General features: G+C 42.7%; 2 protein-coding genes across 4 annotated transcripts; both read right to left on the bottom strand.

Moving 5' to 3' along the window:
• Positions 1-5,079: 5,079 nt before the first annotated feature.
• On the bottom strand, positions 5,080-8,670 carry LOC136491224 (uncharacterized). Its single transcript, XM_066487471.1, has 7 exons — positions 8,594-8,670; positions 7,547-7,919; positions 7,429-7,463; positions 7,280-7,359; positions 6,315-6,412; positions 5,601-5,658; positions 5,080-5,350 (listed from the first exon to the last, which is right to left on the bottom strand). The coding sequence occupies exons 2-7, from the start codon at positions 7,907-7,909 to the stop codon at positions 5,337-5,339; spliced, it is 648 nt and encodes a 215-aa protein (XP_066343568.1). The 5' UTR covers positions 7,910-7,919; positions 8,594-8,670; the 3' UTR covers positions 5,080-5,336.
• A 7,992-nt stretch (positions 8,671-16,662) lies between these two features.
• LOC136491204 (protein NRT1/ PTR FAMILY 8.3-like) lies at positions 16,663-19,738 on the bottom strand. Of its 3 annotated transcripts, XM_066487453.1 has the most exons (6): positions 19,605-19,738; positions 19,323-19,435; positions 18,779-18,881; positions 18,451-18,668; positions 17,821-18,344; positions 16,663-17,698 (listed from the first exon to the last, which is right to left on the bottom strand). In XM_066487453.1, the coding sequence occupies exons 2-6, from the start codon at positions 19,377-19,379 to the stop codon at positions 16,879-16,881; spliced, it is 1,722 nt and encodes a 573-aa protein (XP_066343550.1). In that variant the 5' UTR covers positions 19,380-19,435; positions 19,605-19,738; the 3' UTR covers positions 16,663-16,878. The 3 variants fall into 3 exon arrangements, with proteins under 3 accessions (XP_066343550.1, XP_066343558.1, XP_066343541.1); XM_066487461.1 differs by lacking the exon at positions 19,605-19,738 and having other exon boundaries at positions 17,821-18,296; positions 19,323-19,577; XM_066487444.1 differs by lacking the exon at positions 19,605-19,738 and having other exon boundaries at positions 19,323-19,576.
• Between the last annotated feature and the right edge of the window lie 992 nt (positions 19,739-20,730).

The raw sequence follows: 20,730 nt of genomic DNA, 5'->3' as shown, positions 1-20,730 counted from the left end.
CCATTGCACTCGACTATTTCTGCGTGCACAACGATCAACATAGCCAGATAGAGGGACAAGTTCATTCCCAAAGGCAAACCCCAATAGATCGGATTCAGCACATAGAATACGGGCACTTACCAATGTTTCTACATACAATCTAGGAAGAAGGATCTTCATGCACTCCAGGTCACTTTGGCTCGGTCCTACCATGTCTTCTTGTAGCGCCGCTATGCCAACTAGGGAACTTGATAGTCTTGAGGAATCCTTGCTGGTATGTCTCTGTTCTCATTCTCCTCTCATGGTGGTGGTGGGGGGGCTTTCTTTTTTTGTGTTTCTGGTGTTGTCACAAACGCAAGGAGTGCACACACTGTTGGGGCATTAGTGGAGAAATCAGTTTTTTAGTTCATACATGTTCAACATGTGCTATCCTCACTGTCCAACACTGCATCGAGATACGTGCAATCCAAATCGAGCTAACATGTAGTAAAAAACAGCGTCGAGACTGACGTCGTCTCATCGACATAAATGTAGGAGACGTGCTCTGTTTTTATCAGTGTATGCTTGGGAACATCAATACTCCTGCATCTCCGGTCAAACACGCCTTCTACGGTACGACTAGTTGAGGTTCCCGAGGGAGTGCGACAGCACCCAAGGCGAAGCACACCGGTTGGAAAAAAATCTTTATCTTGCCTTCCCCTAGAGTCCCTGTGATGGTTCGAGCATTGTAAATCTGACCAAGCCAAACACGCCTTTAGTATTCCCCTCAACTGTTGTGACTGCTTGGATTGGAAACAAATAAGTACAGAAATGACCTATCACAACCGCACCAGGCATTGAAGTCTCAAGCATGTCAAAAGCTCCTTTTCTCGAATTACTTCTCATGTCCAGCTTTTCTAACACATTCGCTTTAATCTCATATTTTACTACGCTCGCAAGAAAGTCCGAATACGACACATTTGATCTCATCGGACACTATACAATACAGAGCTATGAGTAAAACTATTACCTATGGAGTGCACATAGTCACAACATTTGTATCAGTAGTAGTTTTAGTCATGAGTGGCTTTGATCTGTGTTGAACCCAACTTGTCTTATTTTCGTGTATTTGATAAGATTCGTTGAACTTGCAAGAACCATGCATCAAGGATTATTTTTATTTGGAAACTTTATACTTTATAGGATCACACAAGGTCCAGCCGTCTGAAATCTTGACTACCCGAACAACATGCTCCTGCATTCAAGTGTAGGCGTGCGTGCGTGGATGGCGTCAGCAGCCTGTTGCAGTAGGGGGCATCGCCTCCTGGCCCATCGCATTGATGTGACGGGGTGAAGCCCCACCGCCCACCCATGCAAACATCTTGGTCATGGGGTTATACCTGCTACCTTCTCTCTCTTGAGCTCCTGATTCCACCCCAAAGCTTTTGCCTTCCACCCTACTACACTGCCGATGCCACCTGCCAAGACCATGGCGAAGCAGACGAGGTCATCTGTCGATGTGGAGTCCCTGGAGGCCTTCAACGCTAGCAATCCTCCACCAACAGATGGATCTCTCATCGGTCTAATCTCTAACCCACCAGTTCCCCTTTCGAGGTGGATCATCACCTCTCTTCATGTTGTTTATCTTTATTTAACCAGAGTATGTGAGCAATGCTCACACTAGTATTTATGTTCATGCTATTTAATTTAACTAGTATTTGTAATTTGTCTACTATCTCAACAGGTGTTCATGGGCATGATGGCATGCCGAGTCTTGTTCACCCTGGTGCCCGGTTCCTTGTCCATGGTCCGTGGTCGCCCTCGAAAAGCAGCCCCATGAGGCATCCCCCGATGGAGGCAGCCACCCACGATTCCGTGCCATGATGCGCCGGGCAGTTAAGTAAAAGTTGTTTGCCTTCTCAATCCGATCAGTCTCCCCCTTATCCTATATGGGCTCAAACTTGCTTATATTCTGTAGTGCTTCCACCATGATGGTGCCATCCTAGGTCATGGGGCTTTTCCTGGTGGTGCCGAAGAGTCATCCCATCGCCACTTGCCACCACTGAGCCCGTCTGTGCCCGCATAGCCCTCTGGTTCTGAAGTGGGTGAATCATTAGAAGAGAGTGAATCCTCAGATGACGTAGAGTACCATCAATTATTGAAGGATTACCGTGAGGTCCAAGCGGATTTGTCATCGACCAAGCTGAACACCAAGACGTTGAGCGGTGAGCTAGATGCCGCGCTCGACGCACTTCAAGCTTTCAAGAATCTAGCCTCTCAGGCATGAGCCGACTTGGCGATCACCTAGCAGTAGGCCCAACACATGATGAGCCTTATTGTGGTACTGAGCACGCGGGTTGACACCCTGCAGATGCATGTGCTAGCCGCCTATAAAACAGCCTTCCCCATTGGAAGAGTGCATAATCAGTTGGCCGTAGAGGTGCTCCTCCAAGCCCTGCTAGCTCGAATTCGAGCCGTGGCAGCCAAAGCCATTCGTTAGGGGGCTGCCATGGCGCTAGCTGCTGCCCAGCTTTAGATTCGCACAACGGTGAACTTCGGAGTGGTGGAGCAGGGTTTTCCGCCGCGTTCGACAGACGTTGACATCACCGATCTAATCGAGGGTTTCAAGCCGGCCACCAACATCGTCTTACCGAAGGTGGACGTGGACGAGATCCTGCATGGCAATCTCGACCCTTGATCTATGGGACATATCAGTAGTATTAGTAGTCATGAATAAGTTTGATCTACGGGACGCCCTTGCAAAATATGTGAACTCTTATTTGCATGTTGGTGTTGACTTTTGTTGAACTTTGTAACAGGCCTTGTTTGGATGCATGTGTATCCACATCAATCCACATGTGTTAGAGTGGAATGGAATGGAATTTTGTTTAATTCCACTCCAATCCACTTCAACACATGTGGATCGAGATGAATACATGCGCATCCAAACAAGGCCTTAGGTGGGTTAAACTCTGTTGAGCATGGTGTAGCTCAGGTCCTTTTGATCATTTTGTAGCTGGTTTGTAGCCCCTGTTGGTTGCTTTTCGCTGTAGATTTCTTTCTAGTTGTCTTTGATCTGATCTATAATATGCCAAACATTCATGAGTGTCTTTGATCTCTGTTGAAGCCAACTCGTATCTTTGATAAAATTTATTGAACTTGAAAGAACCATGCAGCGAGGAGTTCATCTGAACAAGTCTAAAATATTGTTTTTGTTTTTGCTTTTCTGTTGTTTTGTTTCAATTTTATTTGTTTCCTTTAGGGATTCAACAAAAGTATGTACGAAACAGGTTTCCATGTATAACATGAGATGTGTCCGGCCCAGTCAGATTTACAATGCTAGGACTTTCTTGCGTGCGTAGTAAATTTGAATACCTATGTGGCTCCCTAAAGGAAACAAATCTAAAGAAGATACATGTGATAGCCATTACAATTTCAACACCAGGAGCAAGTCTCACAATTACAATCTGTTGAGCGTGGTGTAGCTCAGGTCGTTTGTTTTCTATTTGTTTTTCTATTGCCTTAGTGTCTTTGTCAATCTTTGTTGAACTTGCAAGAACCTTGCAGCGAGGAGCAAGTCTCACCTCAGTGTAATGCATAGTAGAAGAGGCATTGGTGTTGAAATGTTATTGCACACGTAAAAAAGTCCGACCACAAGTCTCGCCTTAGTCTAATGCAGAGCAAAGGAGCCATTGGTGTTGAAATGTTATTGCATACGTAAGAAAGTCCGACCTCTATACATTTGAACGTGTCTGACAATATCCTCCGTAGTTTTCCTCGTCTTCCTTTGATGCTTGTTACTGTATCGTTTACGATTTTAAGTTTGGCTAACTTAATAGTAGCATAGCCTAGTAGTACAATTTGGTGGGTGCATTGTAGTGCTTTTGAAGTGTCATTTTTTTGTATTTTGGAATGCCCTCATCAGCATACCCCATGTACTTATGACATTAGAAATCAATATATGTATTGTACTACAACTGAATTAATGGATGAAACAGCGATAGGAGCTGTAACACCACTGTAACACATGTGTGCACCAAACAAATAATTCAATTTGCAAACAAAACAAAGATGGCACACTAGTTTAGCTGAAATAATGACAACATACATCATTGAGGAAGTTAACTTGTCCATAGACAAGCAAACAACATTGGTCCATTTAAAATGTATGACAGAGACATACATCAAATGCAGCTTTAATTACTACTCTGCTAATGAATCCAAGAATAAGGGCACATAAGGAAGATAGTATGGTCTGCAGATGAACTCTTTTTTAAAGGAACATCTACCATACCGAAAGACATGAACAGGGATGACATGAACTTTTTTACGGTCTATGTTATATGAGATGATTGTTCCATCCTCCCTAGCAAAGAAAATCAAATTCCATTCTGGGTGAACTAGGATCACTATGTCCTCATCATCAAAATCTGGATAACCAAATCTAATATTAATCCTTCCAAATAGGATCTGCATGGTGACCGTATGCTTCAATATCCAATTATTAGTACCATAGTCTTCAAGGATCTAGATTGAAAGCTTAGAATCATTGGGACTATCAATAGTACATAAACACAAGTAACCCTGAGCTTGATGCATGGAGTGGTGAAGACCATCTGGTCTATCAATTTTTCTCCATGTCTTTCCCTCCATATCCATAGCAAATATCCTAAAGTACCTCCTAGAGTCACTATACCACAGCCTATCTACAGCATTCTACGGTAGGTCGCTATAAGTCAGTACAGCGACCTACGGTAGGTCGCTATATACATATAGCGTCCGACTTGACGCGTGGGTATAAGTGGCGTCGCTAAAACTTATAGCGTCCGACCTTACTTATAGTGACCGACCGTTAGACAGTACGTTAAAGATATAGCGACCGACCATTCGACACCAATTACATACTTATAGCGACCAATGGTTTGACGCTATGTATTATATAGCGTCCAACTATCAGACGCTATCCATACAAGAAAATAATAGCATAATATCATTTGTTTATACATTAACCATAATATTATTTGTTTATACATTAACCTCGAAATCAATACTAATCATACAATCAATGAACCATACAATTAACATTTTCATTTGGACAATACACAATCATGACACAGAAGCTCATCATAGCTCACAATTATATTATAGCCATAAGCATTTGTCATACAAGAGTGATTACATTAAAATACACTGATTCATGTATCAAACAAGTACATCGCCACTTGACATGGGACCAGTCCTTGTTCAAAGGCATATGCATATAGCTTATGTTCAAAAGCAGTCTAAACCAAGATTAACATGCACGTGTTGTCCACTAAAACCAGTCCTTGTTCATGAAAGGCTAGCTGTGCTCCTCTCTAGCTCACTTGCCCTCCTCTCTAGCTCACTTGCCCTGCAGCACCAAGAATATTTAAATATCCAATACTGATTTCTAACTTGAAATCAGAGACTGAGATTGCCAATTCTCAATAACCAATGAGTTATTACAACAAAATAATGCATGATAAATCTTATATAACTGAAACTGAACCTCTGGTTTTGGCAGTGAAAACTGAAACTAAAACAGAATGGATAGAATGACAAATTGGACCAAGAAACAAAATTCCGCTGTACAACAAAAAGTGATGGAACAGATAACTTACAAAGCATTAAGCCATTGAATTCTCTCATCCCACAATAGCTATTAGGCAACGATGCAACCTGCATTAATCATGTAAAGGATTAAGCCATCAAATTTTCTCATCACACAGTAACAATACCATGCTTCCTTCTAGCTAACAGATCAGGCAATATGAAAAAATGGATTTTTTGTTCTCTTGTTGCCTAGTCTTCCTATTAGTGGGCAGAGTAAACTGTGTTTGTAAAAAGCATTTTCTAGAAACAAAAAGTGCCAAAAAGAGGTGTACAGGATTATGGTACATGAAAGTATTTTCCATACAAAGTTTATCAGGATTTATTGAAACAATGAGAAATTTCCACCTAAGGCAGACATCTATTGGAGGCCAGAAAATGATATAAAAGTGGCATTGCAATCTGAAGGCTTGGAGCTCGGCACCAAAATAAGTTCCCTGTCTGTCAACTACCTCACTAGTTGAAACAAGCCGAAGTCCAGGCAATTCAAACTGTAAGCTAAACATGTTGCCCAATCTCACCATTTCAGATGTCTATACAAGTTTATGGCTATGACTCGGATAAGATAACAAACAAATGGAGTCTAAATATAAATGGGAGCTGATTATAGGTCTGCAGCCAACCAAGGAGTCTTTATTAACACCATCAAGCTAGCTGCTGCTTTAGTACAAATTAATAGCAAAACTCCATAATCCATTGCAGATCCAAGAGGAACACAAACTTACCTGCCCGCCTGTGTTCTTGTCGCTACAGGCACGAGCACTGCAGCAATCGGCTGCCTGGCCTCGCAGGTCACAGGTTGCAGGACGCAAGGAAAACAAAACTGTAGAGATCGATTAAAGGAATAGTTATATATTACTCATATACAGCGAGCTGGCGAATTAAACTTAAAAGCTAATGAGCCCCATATATTCTCTCATCAAATGGGTTATGTTATTATTCAAGTGAAATGACATACTGCATGGTCAAACTCATGCAAATACTAAAGCCATTCAAAGGATATATATGACTAATAAAGGAATAAGGAATTTGCTCTAGGTTGGTATGTTAAGCTAAACTACCAGGACATATCACATATCAGTAATCCCATTACTTCTTTACTTATCAGTCTAGACAGAACAGAAACTATGGAAGATAAAATCAATGCATCAATCAAATGCTACATGGAAAAAAATCATGAATCTTCTCAACTTGATATGGAATCTGCTTGCTATGCCACCATGCTCAAGCCAACAGCAGCCACCCCTCCACTTTCCCCATTACGCTGCTGCTCCTAGAGCTGCTCCATCATGACACATATTCCTAGTAGGTAGTAGTAACAGGGTTGCTTCTGGGAAATAAACTTCAGAAATAAGCATGTCTACACGTGACAGAATAGAATGGCCAATCCTATACCTGCTACCTTACAGGTTTGCTTTCTTGTGCTGAACAATAACCAAAAATTACATCCACAAAATGGTTATAATAAATGAAAAATACTATGGAATATTAGAGAAGAGCCATCAAGATAGACCTCCTGCCCAACTGTTCAAAGAACAAATGCTGAAGAGAAGGTGCCCGGAGAATCAAGCATATATTCCGGTTCCCTACCCATCTTATTAGCAAGAAAAAAATGTGCAGCTAATGCTAACCAAGTGCTGGGTGCCCAAGAAATTAATTAAAGCAGCTTTACTTGAAAGACTAGGCTCACCAAATTTTGGAAGCTTCATTCTAAACTGCTGGCAATACTCTTGCATTGCACCCACGCTGGTGAAGACCACACCACCAGATCTGGAGTACTAATAAGAGCTGCAATTATTAAAAAATGATTAGGCAATGGAATTAAAAGTTCCAACCTACAATTCCAGCTGTACATTGCTGCTGGTGGGATGGATCTGCAGAGAATGGAGGGGGAAGATGAGAGTAGAGCATTGCGATTGATAGAAATGTACAGGTGAAGAGGACTACTAGAAACCACCTGGATCCATTGGAGGCTGCCATGGTCGCTGTACTCCTCAACGGATCCGGCCGTGGTTGCCGAATCCCGCAGTCTCCTCTCTGTCTCCGGCCGTGAGGGAGAGGCTAGAGACTGGAGGCCAGGCCGCGCGCCGTCAGTAGAGCGGCGGCTGGATTGGGAAGGGCCGCATCGCGCACCGCTGCATCGCATCGCGCCGCCGCTGCTCGCGGACAGCTCCTCACGCACCGGTGCCGCCGCTGCTCGCGGCCAGCTCCTCACGCACCAGCGCCGCCGCATCACGCCGCTGCTGCTCGCGGACAGCTCCTCATGCAACGGCGCCTCCGCTGCTCGCACACCGCCGCGTCGCGCCGCCGCCGCGCCCATCAGCTAGGGTGAGACTTTTCCTGTGTGCCCTTATAAAAGATCGTAATTCCCTGTGTGCCCCTGAAAAAATTCAGCGGTCTTCAGCGCCACTACTTCAACTTTTTCGTGTCATCCATGCCACTTCCGTCAGTTTGGGCTCTAACGCCGTTAAACTGCAGGTGTGAAAAGACGAAAATGCCCTTAAGTTCAAATATGTTATTAATTTTTTTTGAGCATCTTAACGACTTCAAATGAAAAAACTCAAAACTAGAAAGTTGTAGATCTCGTCGAGATCTATAATTTTCATATAAATTTTTTTTCATTTAATTTCGCAAAAAAAAATAATATGATTTGATATGATTAATATATCTTAGAAAAATCATATTATTTTTTTTACGAAATTAAATGAAAAAAAAAATTATATGAAAATTATAGATCTCGACGAGATCTACAACTTTCTAGTTTTGAGTTTTTTCATTTGAAGTCGTTAAGATGCTCAAAAAAAATTAATAACATATTTGAACTTAAGGGCATTTTCGTCTTTTCACACCTGCAGTTTAACGGCGTTAGAGCCCAAACTGACGGAAGTGGCATGGATGACATGAAAAAGTTGAAGTAGTGGCGCTGAAGACCGCTGAATTTTTTCAGGGGCACACAGGGAATTACGATCTTTTGTAAGGGCACACAGGGAAAAGTCTCTAGGGTTAAGGGTTTGGGTTGCCACGCACGGGACACGGGAGACGGGGAGAGGCCGAGAAGGGACTACGGTGGGGATGGGGTTGTGGAGCTGTAGAGATGGGCCAAGGTGCCAGATGGGCTCTATATTAGTCTGGGCCAATTAATATACCCACCGACCAACCGACCCAGTTAATCAGTTATACCGACCGATCATGAGACACCGACCATGAGACGCTGAACCAAAATAAAAATAGCGACCTTCGGACGTAATAATAAGATATAGCGTCCAACCGTGGGCTACTAATCTATACCGATCGACCGTCCACCGCTATTTCGGTATTTTTAGCGACCTTTTGTTGGACGCTAGTTTAGGCTGTGGTATAGTGAGTGCCCGATAATGTGCAGACAACCGTTAAGAAACACAGTTGGTTGTCTGTAAAATGTCACATCAGTATGCTCGCCCCATTCAGATTTCTTATAGATCCATGGTGCAGTTTGAGATGAGTAGATCTCCACACCTGTACATACAACGTTGACATCCACATATTCAATCACATGGAAGTGCGAAGATGCTGTCGGATCAAATGCCAGGTGAGCCTCACCAACAGCATGGCCAACATCATAGGTGTTAGGTGGTAGAATTTTAAACTTCTGGGTCATTGGATTGTAGACAACATAGCGATATCCATCAGCCCTAAGGCACCAGCATAGGATAAGACCATTGCAGCAATCTGAGAGAGCTACATTGTCAATGTTGAAGGGCAAGAATTCCAAGGAGCAGGAGCATACACCATGGACGATGCTGGTGAAGTTTTGATTGCCATTCTCACTATCATAGAAGAAGCCGGGCATAGTCTGGGGTAGCTTCTTATGGTTGCTGGGGTCCTCGATGAGTTTTTTTCAGGAGTGACAGACACATATGCAACAGAACAAGGAGCGGGCAGAGAGGTGGCGGAGGATCTCGAGAACGACATCCTCCGTGAGGCTAGCTAGTGCATTGCTCTTGTTGGAGGCCTCCTCCATTTCGTCAGTGTGGAGTACGATGAGAGCTTCCTCAGTAATGAGATCACTGAACAGGAAAATAATCCAACAAAGATCCATCAGTGAAGTCCACAATTCATACTAAATTGCAACTTGAACAACCATTAACAATTTTTATGGTATGACCTCATGTAAATTTAGAGTAGTACCACATAGATATATCTAACTCAAACTAGAGTAGCAGTTAATGGAGCTATAACCATTACAATTTCAGTAGTTAATTGAGCTTCCTCAGTTTTCACAAGTAGAATGTCAGTGAACAAGTGGTAGTGATCATCATTGGCATCAGTAGCAACATGTGTAGCTTAAACATTATTGGCCTTAGTGATGTGAATGATGGACATAAAGCATTGATTTGCTTTCGATGCCTTTCCTCCTGTTTGGAACCAAATGGACAACTTGGTTGTCAACAAGGAGAAGACATAGAAAGCAAACATATTAGTTGCATCCTAATACATCCAACAGCCCTGTAGACACCATTGGCACAGAAATATGGCCTCAGATATGTTATAAGTTAAAAATACCATAAGGACTTGCGGTGGCACTCGAGCATACAAAACAAAAATGTAGAATCAAGCAAGCACTGGACAGAGAAAATAATTCAAGGTAGAAGTGAAGGGCATGTATGTTTGACTAGACAGATAGGTATAATCAAGCAAGCACTTTATAATTAGCAGGCCTAGTTGCACATAGGCATTTACAGTAAGAACACTAAACATATGCAGAAAATAAAGATACCAATAGAAAACCAACCAGTGCCACCTTCTAGTTCTTTTCATCAGCATTGGCCTAACTAGATCTGCAACGCTATAATGTTTCTTGTATAGCTCAAGTTCAAGCAAGAACCAAAACAATGAAGGCAAGAAAAAGGCGAGAAAGGAGACCTGCGGATTGAATCTGTCGCCTCTGCCACGGCACACGACGAACATGGATGCCAATGACACCACGCTCCATCGGGAAGACCCGCAGCCTAGCCTCCAAAAGGATGCCTGAGCCACCACAGCACACTGGGGATCCTCCGTTGCCGCCGCCGCCACCGCCGCCGCAAGTCCAACGGGCACAGATTTGTTTCCACTTGTAGGGGATAGGGATATATCCAATATATAAGTCAACCTGTCCACACAGAGAACATATACTACAAAGACATGTCAACACAACCAGGCGTCTAGTGCAATGGTGAAGACGGTCTATTCCTTGATTTGGGTCTCGGGTTTGACTCCCAAGTCTCATGGTTTTTTCAGTTTTAATTTATTAAACCCCGGCGGCAACAAGTGACACGCAAGCCATCGGGTCCCACAGGCCATCGGGTCCCAAAGGTCGGATGGTCCCACAGGTACACGTGACACGCAAGCCATCGGGTCCCACAAGTCGGATGGAGATGGAGAACGGTTCCACAGGTACACGTGACACGTAAGACGTCGGGTCCCACAGGTCGGATGCTGAAGGGTCCCGCAAGTACTCATTGGATGGAGAAAGGACCAAGCGGAGACTTCTATGATGAATTGCAAGCGTCACGGATGAGTAATTGTAGGTCCCATAAATACACGTCGCATGGAGAAAGGATCGAACGGAGACTTTTATGATGAATTGCAAGCGTCACGGATGAGTAACTCCAGATCCCATAGTTACACGTCGGATGGAGAAAGCACAGTGTGGACATCTACGACAAAGCCGTTCGTTACAGATAAAATATTGTCCGTCACAGATGTGTAATTAGTTCAATGACGAAACCCTGTTCGTCATAGGTTTAAATGAGATCATCACAGATGTTTTTTGCAGGATCGTCACCACTGATCTATGACGCAACGGGAATATTCGTCATAAAAAACGATCTTCTATGACGATTTCGGATTCGTCATTAGAATTTTCATCATAGGAGTGGATATTTCTAGTAGTGAACAGAGGGGGTTTAGGGATTAAAGACCTAAGAAGAATGAATATCAGCTTATTGTGTAAATGGTGGTGGAAAGCTGAGAATGGGAGTGGTATTTGGCATGATATCATTAGACAGAAGTATCTTAAAAAGGGGATGGTCTCCTTGCTGAAGAAAAGCCCAAAGAATTCACCAGAATGGAATGATATGTTGAAGGTGAGGAATGTTTACACCAGGGGTAGGTCCATGATAGTGGGTGATGGCAAGTCAACCAGTTTTTGGCATGACCGCTGGTGTGGCCTTGTCTCCTTGGCAGACAAGTTCCCAGGTCTATATGAGATAAGTGATGAACAAGATTGTTTGGTGGAATATATGAAGAAAAACTGGCGTCCTTCTTTCAGAAGATGGTTACATGAGGACCTACAGAACCAATTGAGAAAGCTGTATGACACTATCTACTGTTTCAGTACTAACAACAGTAATGATAGAGCTAAGTGGGATTGGGAGAAGTCTGGTGTTTTCTCTTTAAAATCCACTTACAAGTACTTGAGTAGACATGATGTTGGTCTTAGCTTTAAGAAAATTTGGAAAGCTAAAATTCCTTTGAAAATCAAAATTTTCATGTGGCTTGTTTGACATAACACCATTCTTACTAAAGATAACCTGACTAAACGTAAGTGGAAAGGTAACACTTCTTGTGCGTTTTACAAAGAAAAGGAAGATGGGCATGGTCTGTTTTTTGGTTGTCTTGTAGTTAAATATGTGTGGAGCCTGTTAGCTTACTCTTTGGGGTCTGACGGTAGACCTGGTAGCTTGGACCAGTATTGGATTTGGATTAATAACATCATGCCTCAGGGACATAGTATGCATGCTGTTGGCTTGGCAGCTGTTTGTTGGGCTATTTGGCGCACTAGAAATGCAGTGTGCTTTGATAACAAAAGAATTAAATCTCCTACTGAGATTGTCTGTATGATATGTTCCTTCCTTACATACTGAGCAGGGCTTCTGAAGGAGGATTTGAAGAATCAGGTGTCCCTAGGAGCGGAGGCGATCAAGACGGCGCGGCGCTTTTCTTCCACAAGCAAGATTTGAAGTCTCAGCCGCAGGAGGAGAATCAGTTGATTCCATTTGCTGCTTAGGGCAGGCTCCAGAGGGTGCTTTGTCACATCGTTGTTTTGGGCTAGTGCCCCTGTAATCACTACCGGAGACCGGCTCTTTGCCGAGTGCCAGATAGTTTGCCGAGTGTTATTTTTCGGACACTCGATAAAGACGTCTTTGCCGAGTGTTTTTTTTGACACTCGGCAAAGAGGCTCTTTGCCGAGTGTTTTTTTTAACACTCGGCAAAGTGGCTCTTTGCCGAGTGTTTTTTTTTACACTCGGCAAAGAGCTTCTTTGCCGAGTGTTATTTTTTTTGACACTCGGCAAAGAAAATTTCAAAGCATATTTTGAAGCAGTAAATTAATTCAAATGAAAAAGTTTTCAACTACAAAGTTGTATAACTCATCAAGATGTACAATGTTTGTTTTGGTCTTTTCTTCATATGACAAAGTGAAAATAAATTTGTTCACAAATCTAACATATCTCTCTTATAGTTTATGAAACTACAAGAGAGATATATAAGATTTGTGAACAATGTTAGAACGACCATGTCGGATGAACAGATGACCAAACAACCAAAATAAACTCTGTAGATCTCGAAAAGTTACGAAACTTTGTAGTTGGCAACTTTTTGATTTGAAAACATCTTGTCATGCAAAACTGCGTTTGAATTTCAAAATTTTAAAATTCAAATTTTATAAACGACCTCGGATGGGAAAACTTTCTAAACTAAAAGCGTAGATCTCGAAAAGTTATGAAACTTTGTAGTTTACAACTTTTTTATTTGAATTCGTTGAGGGCCTCAAACATGCAATTTACACTTGGCAAAAAAAGCTTCTTTGCCGAGTGTTTTTTTACACTCGGCAAAGAAGCTTCTTTGCCGAGTGTTTTTTTTTACACTCGGCAAAGAGCTTCTTTGCCGAGTGTCAAAAAAAAAACACTCGGCAAAGAAAATTTCAAAGCACATTTTGAAGCAGTAAATTAATTCAAATGAAAAAGTTTTCAACTACAAAGTTGTATAACTCATCAAGATGTACAATGTTTGTTTTGGTATTTTCTTCATACGACAAAGTGAAAATAAATTTGTTCACAAATCTAACATATCTCTCTTGTACTTTATGAAACTACAAGAGAGATATATAAGATTTGTGAACAATGTTAGAACGACCATGTCGGATAAACAGATGATCAAACAACCAAAATAAACTTTGTAGATCTCGAAAAGTTATGAAACTTTGTAATTGGCAACTTTTTGATTTGAAATCATCTTGTCATGCAAAATTGTGTTTGAAGTTCAAAAATTTAAAATTCGAACTTTTCAAACGACCTCGGATGAAAAAATAACCAAAATAAACTCTGTAGATATCGAAAAGTTATGAAACATTGTAGTTGGCAACTTTTTGATTTGAAAACATCTTGTCAAGCAAAACTGCGTTTGAATTTCAAAATTTTAAAATTCGAACTTTTCAAACGACCTCGGATGAAAAAACAACCAAAATAAACTCTGTAGATCTAAAAAAGTTATGAAACATTGTAGTTGACAACTTTTTGATTTGAAAACATCTTGTCATGCAAAACTGTGTTTCAATTTCAAAATTTTAAAATTCAAATTTTGTAAACGACCTCGGATGGAAAAACTTCCTAAACTAAAAGTGTAGATCTCGAAAAGTTATGAAACTTTGTAGTTTACAACTTTTTTATTTGAATTCGTTTAGGGCCTCAAACATACAATTTACACTCGGTTTAGTATAATATATTGGGAACTAAAACGAAATCCAGACACAAGTGAGAGTGTGGTGTAGTAGTAGAGGAGGTACGTGCATAGCGGGAGGTCTCGGGTTCGAATCGCGTTGGCCGCGTAGCCATGAAATTCACGCGAAAAATGTCGGAGATGGGTGGGCGCTGGCCGGTGGGGGCCTTCATCGATAAAAAAAATTCTATTTTTTTGGGTAAAAATTTCCATTTTTTTCGGGTTTTTTTCGGTTTCAACTTTGCCGAGTATCGGCCACTCAGCAAAGGCTTTGCCGGGTGCCCAACAAAAGACACTCGGCAAAGACGTCTTTGCCGACGAGTTCTTTGCCGAGTGTTTTTTGCCGAGTGCAGCACTCGGCAAAGCCTTTACTAAGTGCAAATTGAGCTTTACCGAGTGCCCCTGGCACTCGGCAAAGCCACTTATTCCCGTGGTGAATGGGACGCTCTTTGTTTTGTCCGTGGGTTTTTAGCTATGGAGCTTTTGTGATGTTTTCTGGGAGAGTGCGTTCTGGCATATGTTCCCTGCGCGTTCATATGTTCGAACGGAAAGTTTGGTTTATGTCGGGTGGTTAGACGGTCACAAACTGAACTTTGTAATTTCGTTGCTGCGGTAATGAAATTCGGTTTACCGGTGTGGAAAAAAAAACTACCGTCAACAACCAGGCAACCATCCAAAGAGGTTTCGGCTTGCCATGTGTCCATCAAGCCAGTGCATGCTCCGATAGTGGTAGGAGGTAACTATCAGAACAATCCGATGGCTAACCCTAGCCCCTGTTCAACTCAGCATAACGTGGCCTATACTTCAATGGCCTCTGGAGTGACACATCGGCATAATCCGATGGTCACTCAGCCTGCGTTGAGCTCCTTTTCGACCCCTTTTCAAATATGCTAACTCCAATATATATCCAACATATGTGGAAGTGAGTTAGCATTTTCACAAATAATTTTTCAAAGATTTTCACTTGCTTCTCATCACATCACTAGGTCTAATGCATAAGCAATGTATTTTCGCACATAGTGGCACTTAGATAACCGATTTGACTTTAGAGTTTTCCTCATAATAGAACGGCTATCTATCCTAAATCCGATCACGCACTCTATTGCGTCTTGACCGGCCAAACAAAATCCCTAATTATACATTTTCCTTCGCACCTTTGGATTTTGTTTTCTCTTTCTTCTTTTCCAAGCGAGAGCTTGCTCCAATTAGACTGCTCACTCTTCATCCATCTTCAAGCCTTGCTCTCAATCTTGTTGTGGACCCAACCTAGCTTAATCACACTTAGCAAAAAAGTTAATCCACTAGTTGCCTCAATCAGTTACCAAAATCAAACATAGAGCTTTCACTACGTGCCCTTGTGCATGTCTGGTCAAAATCACTGGAAATTTGGCGGTGTCCAGAACCTCTCGGGTGAGCTACCCAAGCGCTCCTGGGTCACTGGAAGTCTGGTGGTCCCCACTGGGGTTTCCGCTGCCCATGTTTCAAACTTTCCTACGTGCACAGAACTTTGGCACATGTCCTTCAGCTGTCCGCTTTCTCTGGTGCGTGTTAGAGGGTAGCCTCGGACAAATTCGTTACTTAATCTTAGCTACTATAAAAGCAACACCCATGTACCGCTTTCTCTGGTGCTTCCCCGGCAGGGGCATTGGATAAATCTGGTGGGTACAAAACCATGTACCAAGCAGTTCTCTCAAATGCTTTTCAAATATACTAACTCCAAATGCAAATGGATTACTTTGCATCTTTCACAATAGTAGAGGTGGATAATTTATAGAAATTGTAAGGATGTTATTTTGTCTTTCATAATGGGTGTGGTGGGTAATTTAGATATAAATTTAGTGGTTATTTTGAATTATATTTAATGCCTGATATGGGTAATTTAGATGCAAATTTAGACAGTTATTTTTAGTTATCTTTCATAATGGCAGAGGTGGAAATTAGATGCAAGATTCATGATTATTTTATTAATGCCAGAGTTGGGTATTTTTTATAAAACAAAGTAGATTCAATGGCTATTATTAGCGAGCATGATTAGAGTATATCAAATTAAAGGATAGATGTTTTTTATTATTGTCAAAATTTCTAGGATTTATATATTTTTTTCTAGAGTGTCTGGTGAGAATTAACGTGAAGGCTCGGGTGGATTTCTATATAGTAATTGTATGATTTTTTTTTAAAAAAAGATCCAATGACTCTTATTAGCAATAATAATTACTCGCAAAAAAATTAGCGATAATAATTAGAGTCTATGTAATTAAAGGGTAGATGTTTTTATTATTGTGAGAATGGAGTACCTGATGAGAATGAAGAAGAAAGCTATGTTAGAGCCTATAATTAGTAAGATAAGATAAATAATTGCTATTGATTTCTGCGTCATTTACTCAACATTCTGTGCATGCTTAGACACTCATGTTGGCTAGGCACATTATCGTTCCTTAGCTGCTTCATACAATGCTAGTATTTATGAGTAGTTTGTCCATATAGCTTCCATGGTCTGCTTTGTTCATATTTTCCTGAATTATGATAAACCAAGGTCTTGCTCAGTGCCTCTTATGTTGCCTTGCCTCCATGCCTCATTGAGTAACGCACAAACAGAGCTAAGTTGAGCAAGCTAAGAGCGGCCATCATCCAGAAGAAATAGTCGAGATGGCCTTCGTTGAGGTTGTCCGGAATCCACCCGGTTTGGCTGCCGCGTGTTGTGGCAAATGCAACGACGCTGAGGACGGCTGAGTTGAAGTAAGACCCGGAGGCAATCGCGAGCTGCCCGAACGCTGCGCACAGGCTCTTCATGGTCACCGGGGCTTGGTCGTAGAAGAACTCAGTCATGCCAATGGAACCAAACATCTCGGCCGCACCATGCACAAAGAAAACTGGGCCCTGCCACAGGATGCTCATTGGCACCGGCACCTCCTGATGCCTCAGGCCGTTGGCTTCCGCGATCGCCAGCCTCCTTGTCTCCAGCAACGCAGCGAGCGCCATTGTCAGAATGGACAGAGCTTGGCCGATTCCGAGGCGCTGCCACTGGGAGAAGCCTTTCTCGTTTCCGGTGAAGCGCCGCGCCGACGGCACTAGGATGGTTTCATAGACGGCGACACAGATGAGGAAGCTGAGCACGCCAATGATGGGCATGGACGCCGGTGGGATGGCAAACGAGCCAACGTGGTTATCCATGAGCATGCCTTGCTCGATCATCGTCGACTGCATCTGAGCCGTGACTGCGTAGAAAACCACGAACGACGCCCAGGTAGGGAGCGTCGAGAGCAGCATCTTTAGCTCCTCGACCTGTGTCACTGTGCAGAGCCTCCATGGACTCGTCTGCGCCGTGGATTCGTTGCCTGATGGGACGACAATGGCAGCCTTGTCAAAGAACCTGAAAAAACAACATGGTTTACAAGATTTATATTAGTTTAACGGAAACAGTTTTTCTTGATGCCGATTTGACTATACATTATTGACTTGCACTTTGTATGTAAAAAGTAAAAACTAAATCACCTGAACTGATTGGTGTGCTTGTTCTTATGACTTGCTTCAGTTGTAGAAGGTGAATTGGCCTGCTCATATAGAAGCGAGCTATCATCCGGCAGTTTGATATGCCACTTCCTGACAGCTGCAAAAACCACTTGAAGTATGCTGGTAAGGGGGCTTACTCCCATTTTCTTAAACCTGTATACCCTCGAGCCAGCTAAAAATGCAGGGAAACAGATGAACATGAGCACTGTTGGGATCACGTAGCTGACTGCCCACCCAACATTGTCCTGAAGCCAAACAATGACCGTGCCAGACAGCAGGGAGCTGGTGGTGGTGAGGAAGAAGTACCAGTTGAAGAAGGAGCCCTTCTTCACCAGCTCCACCGGGTCATTGACGTCAAATTGATCAGCCCCGAAGGCAGAGATGCAGGGCTTGACACCACCGCTGGCAATGGCGGCAAGGTAGAGACCAAGGTAAACCAGTGCAGGGTGAACGTCGCTCTGGAACAACATTGGGAGTGATGCTGAAGATATCAGGACGAGCATTGCCTGACAAAGAGCAACATATTCAGAGCTAGCTGCAGATTAATTACATTCATATTCAATCGCAGATCGATCAGATCGATTCCATCAGTTGCTGCTCTGAAGAACTTACCACGATGTAGACTGGGAGGAATACGACCATGGTCCAGTATCTTCCCAAGTAACTGTCCGCAACGAAAGCCCCAAGAAGTGGTGTGAGGTAGCACACTCCGGCCCAGGAGGAGATATTTCTCGCTGCATCCACTTTGCTCTCGTGGAGCACAGTGGTGAGTAAGGTCACCAAATTCGTCGCGATTGCAGAGAACAGCATGCATTCACTGAATCCAACACCTGATGTGCGTTGAACAAGTGAACTGGTTATTATACTAGAGAAGAGAAAAAACAAAACCAACCAGGAGGAACTTTTTGGTTGCATGAGTTGCTGCTCTCTTCTCTGGTACCTAAGATGGGATAGCATGCCCTCCAGTTCCCTGTACTTTTCTTGAGAGCAGGTTGTTTGTTGACATCAACTGATCCATCACTTGCGTACTCCGAAGCTACAACCTGCATCACCAAAGCACATCAGATTTTTTATTTGGAAGCAGGGGAGGCCCCTGCCTACATTTTTATATTATATATACAGCAAACAAGAGGATTAATTATTCTTAGGATCGATACTCACTAAATTGTGTGGAATCTCAGGCACATAGGATGAGGCCTAGTCTAAGGATTAATAGTCACTGTAATATGTGTCATCTCTATTCCTATCCTATCTCTGTTCTCTTGTTTGAGTAGAGGTTAGAAGCTTGTTCCAAGAATTTGTATCACCTGGATATATTTTTCTTGAAAACTTTTATATAATATACTATTATCGAAGAAAATATATATAGCAAACAAGAGGGTACGGCTGAACAAGAAGATTACAAGGGCACAAAGCACCAAAACAAAAACTACTGAGTAAGCATCAGAAAGCACAACAGCTGAGTAAGAGAAGACAAAGAGTACCGGCGGAGTAGGTTGGAGATGAAGAAGCAGAGCGTTCTCCCCGTCGGCTGCTTCCATATAGCAACCTCCTGGCTCGTCGGAGCAGCTGCTCTGTCAGTTACTCTGTCAGTCAGCTGCAGGGAAAGCAGGCTTCAGCAAGATTTCCCAGCACAATACTTTGCGTGCAAGCAGAAGAAAGTATTAACATAAGTCGAAAAAAACATAGAAAAAAAGAAAGAAGATATTTGAGGAGAATATATGGGAAGACGAAGAAGAAGCAGTGGAATCTGACGAGGAGCTTACTGTTCTCTTTCAGAAGACGTACGGTGCTCAGAACAGGAGAACCTACAAGATATTCCTGCGGATTTTATTAATCTCAAAACAAAGTTGAAGGAGATTCACATCCATCATGACAGCTGGAGGTTGAGCAAAGTCCCAGTTGCAAGCAAGGATGGTCGACACTTGACAGTGGTCATCTCGCTATCTTCAGCACTTCCGGCCAACAAAGCCTGGGCCCGCCAGGACACAACATCCGAATTTCGATGTAGATATCTCGACCGTACTTGCGCATGGCTCACAGTCTGTTCTACGTATGCATTGGGCAGCCAATAAATGCAGCCCGTGTCCACTAGTCCATATCACGGTCATTGAGAGAGAACGGTAGATCAAGCATTGCGATTTCCTTCATTCCATGCTACACAAGTTTAAAGAGGTATTTCTTACTGAAGACTTGTTTAACTGGATTTGTATATATCCACATCATTCCACGTATGTTGAAGTGAAAAACTAACTAATTTTCACGTCAGTTCACTTCAAAGCACATAGATTGAGGTGAGTATGAGTGGAAAACTAACTAATTTCCACTTCAACTAACTAATTTTCAGTTGGAGCAAGAGGAAGGTAAACCTCAAAAAGTATATTACAAAATACTATAAGAAGTTGTTTGGTGCATCGAGCAACAACTCGGTGTCGATGGACGAGTCATATCATGATGATATTCCTAAATTTCAAACCGGGAAAAAGAGAAGTTAGTAGCACCTTTTATTAGGACGAGCAACGAGAGGCAAAATTTTCCAGATAATCATAACACAACCCGATCCAGATGGTCTCCCACTGTTTTATCAAGTTTTTTGAATTTAATGAAAGATGACTTGATGGCAATGGTTGTGGAACTCCATAAGGGTAAGTCACGCTGCCTGCGTCGTGCATGGCGTGGTAGTGACATGGCTGCACTTCGGTAGCTGGCCGGTCTCCCTTTGTTGCCAAAGGGATAGTGGCGGCCCTTGCCGGAGACGGGTAACTCCACAGCTTCTGGGGGCGCTTTTTGAAAGTCCCCTGGTGCGTGTGGAGGTACTCCCAGAACCGTCGAGGCCTTTGTCTCTTTCCCCATGCGTTTTGGCCCTGGTGCCATATTATAGGGAAGCTTGCG

The sequence above is a fragment of the Miscanthus floridulus genome, chromosome 1, assembly GCF_019320115.1.
Source record: "Miscanthus floridulus cultivar M001 chromosome 1, ASM1932011v1, whole genome shotgun sequence".
NCBI lineage: Eukaryota > Viridiplantae > Streptophyta > Magnoliopsida > Poales > Poaceae > Miscanthus > Miscanthus floridulus.
This window is presented reverse-complemented; position numbering and strand designations above follow the sequence as displayed.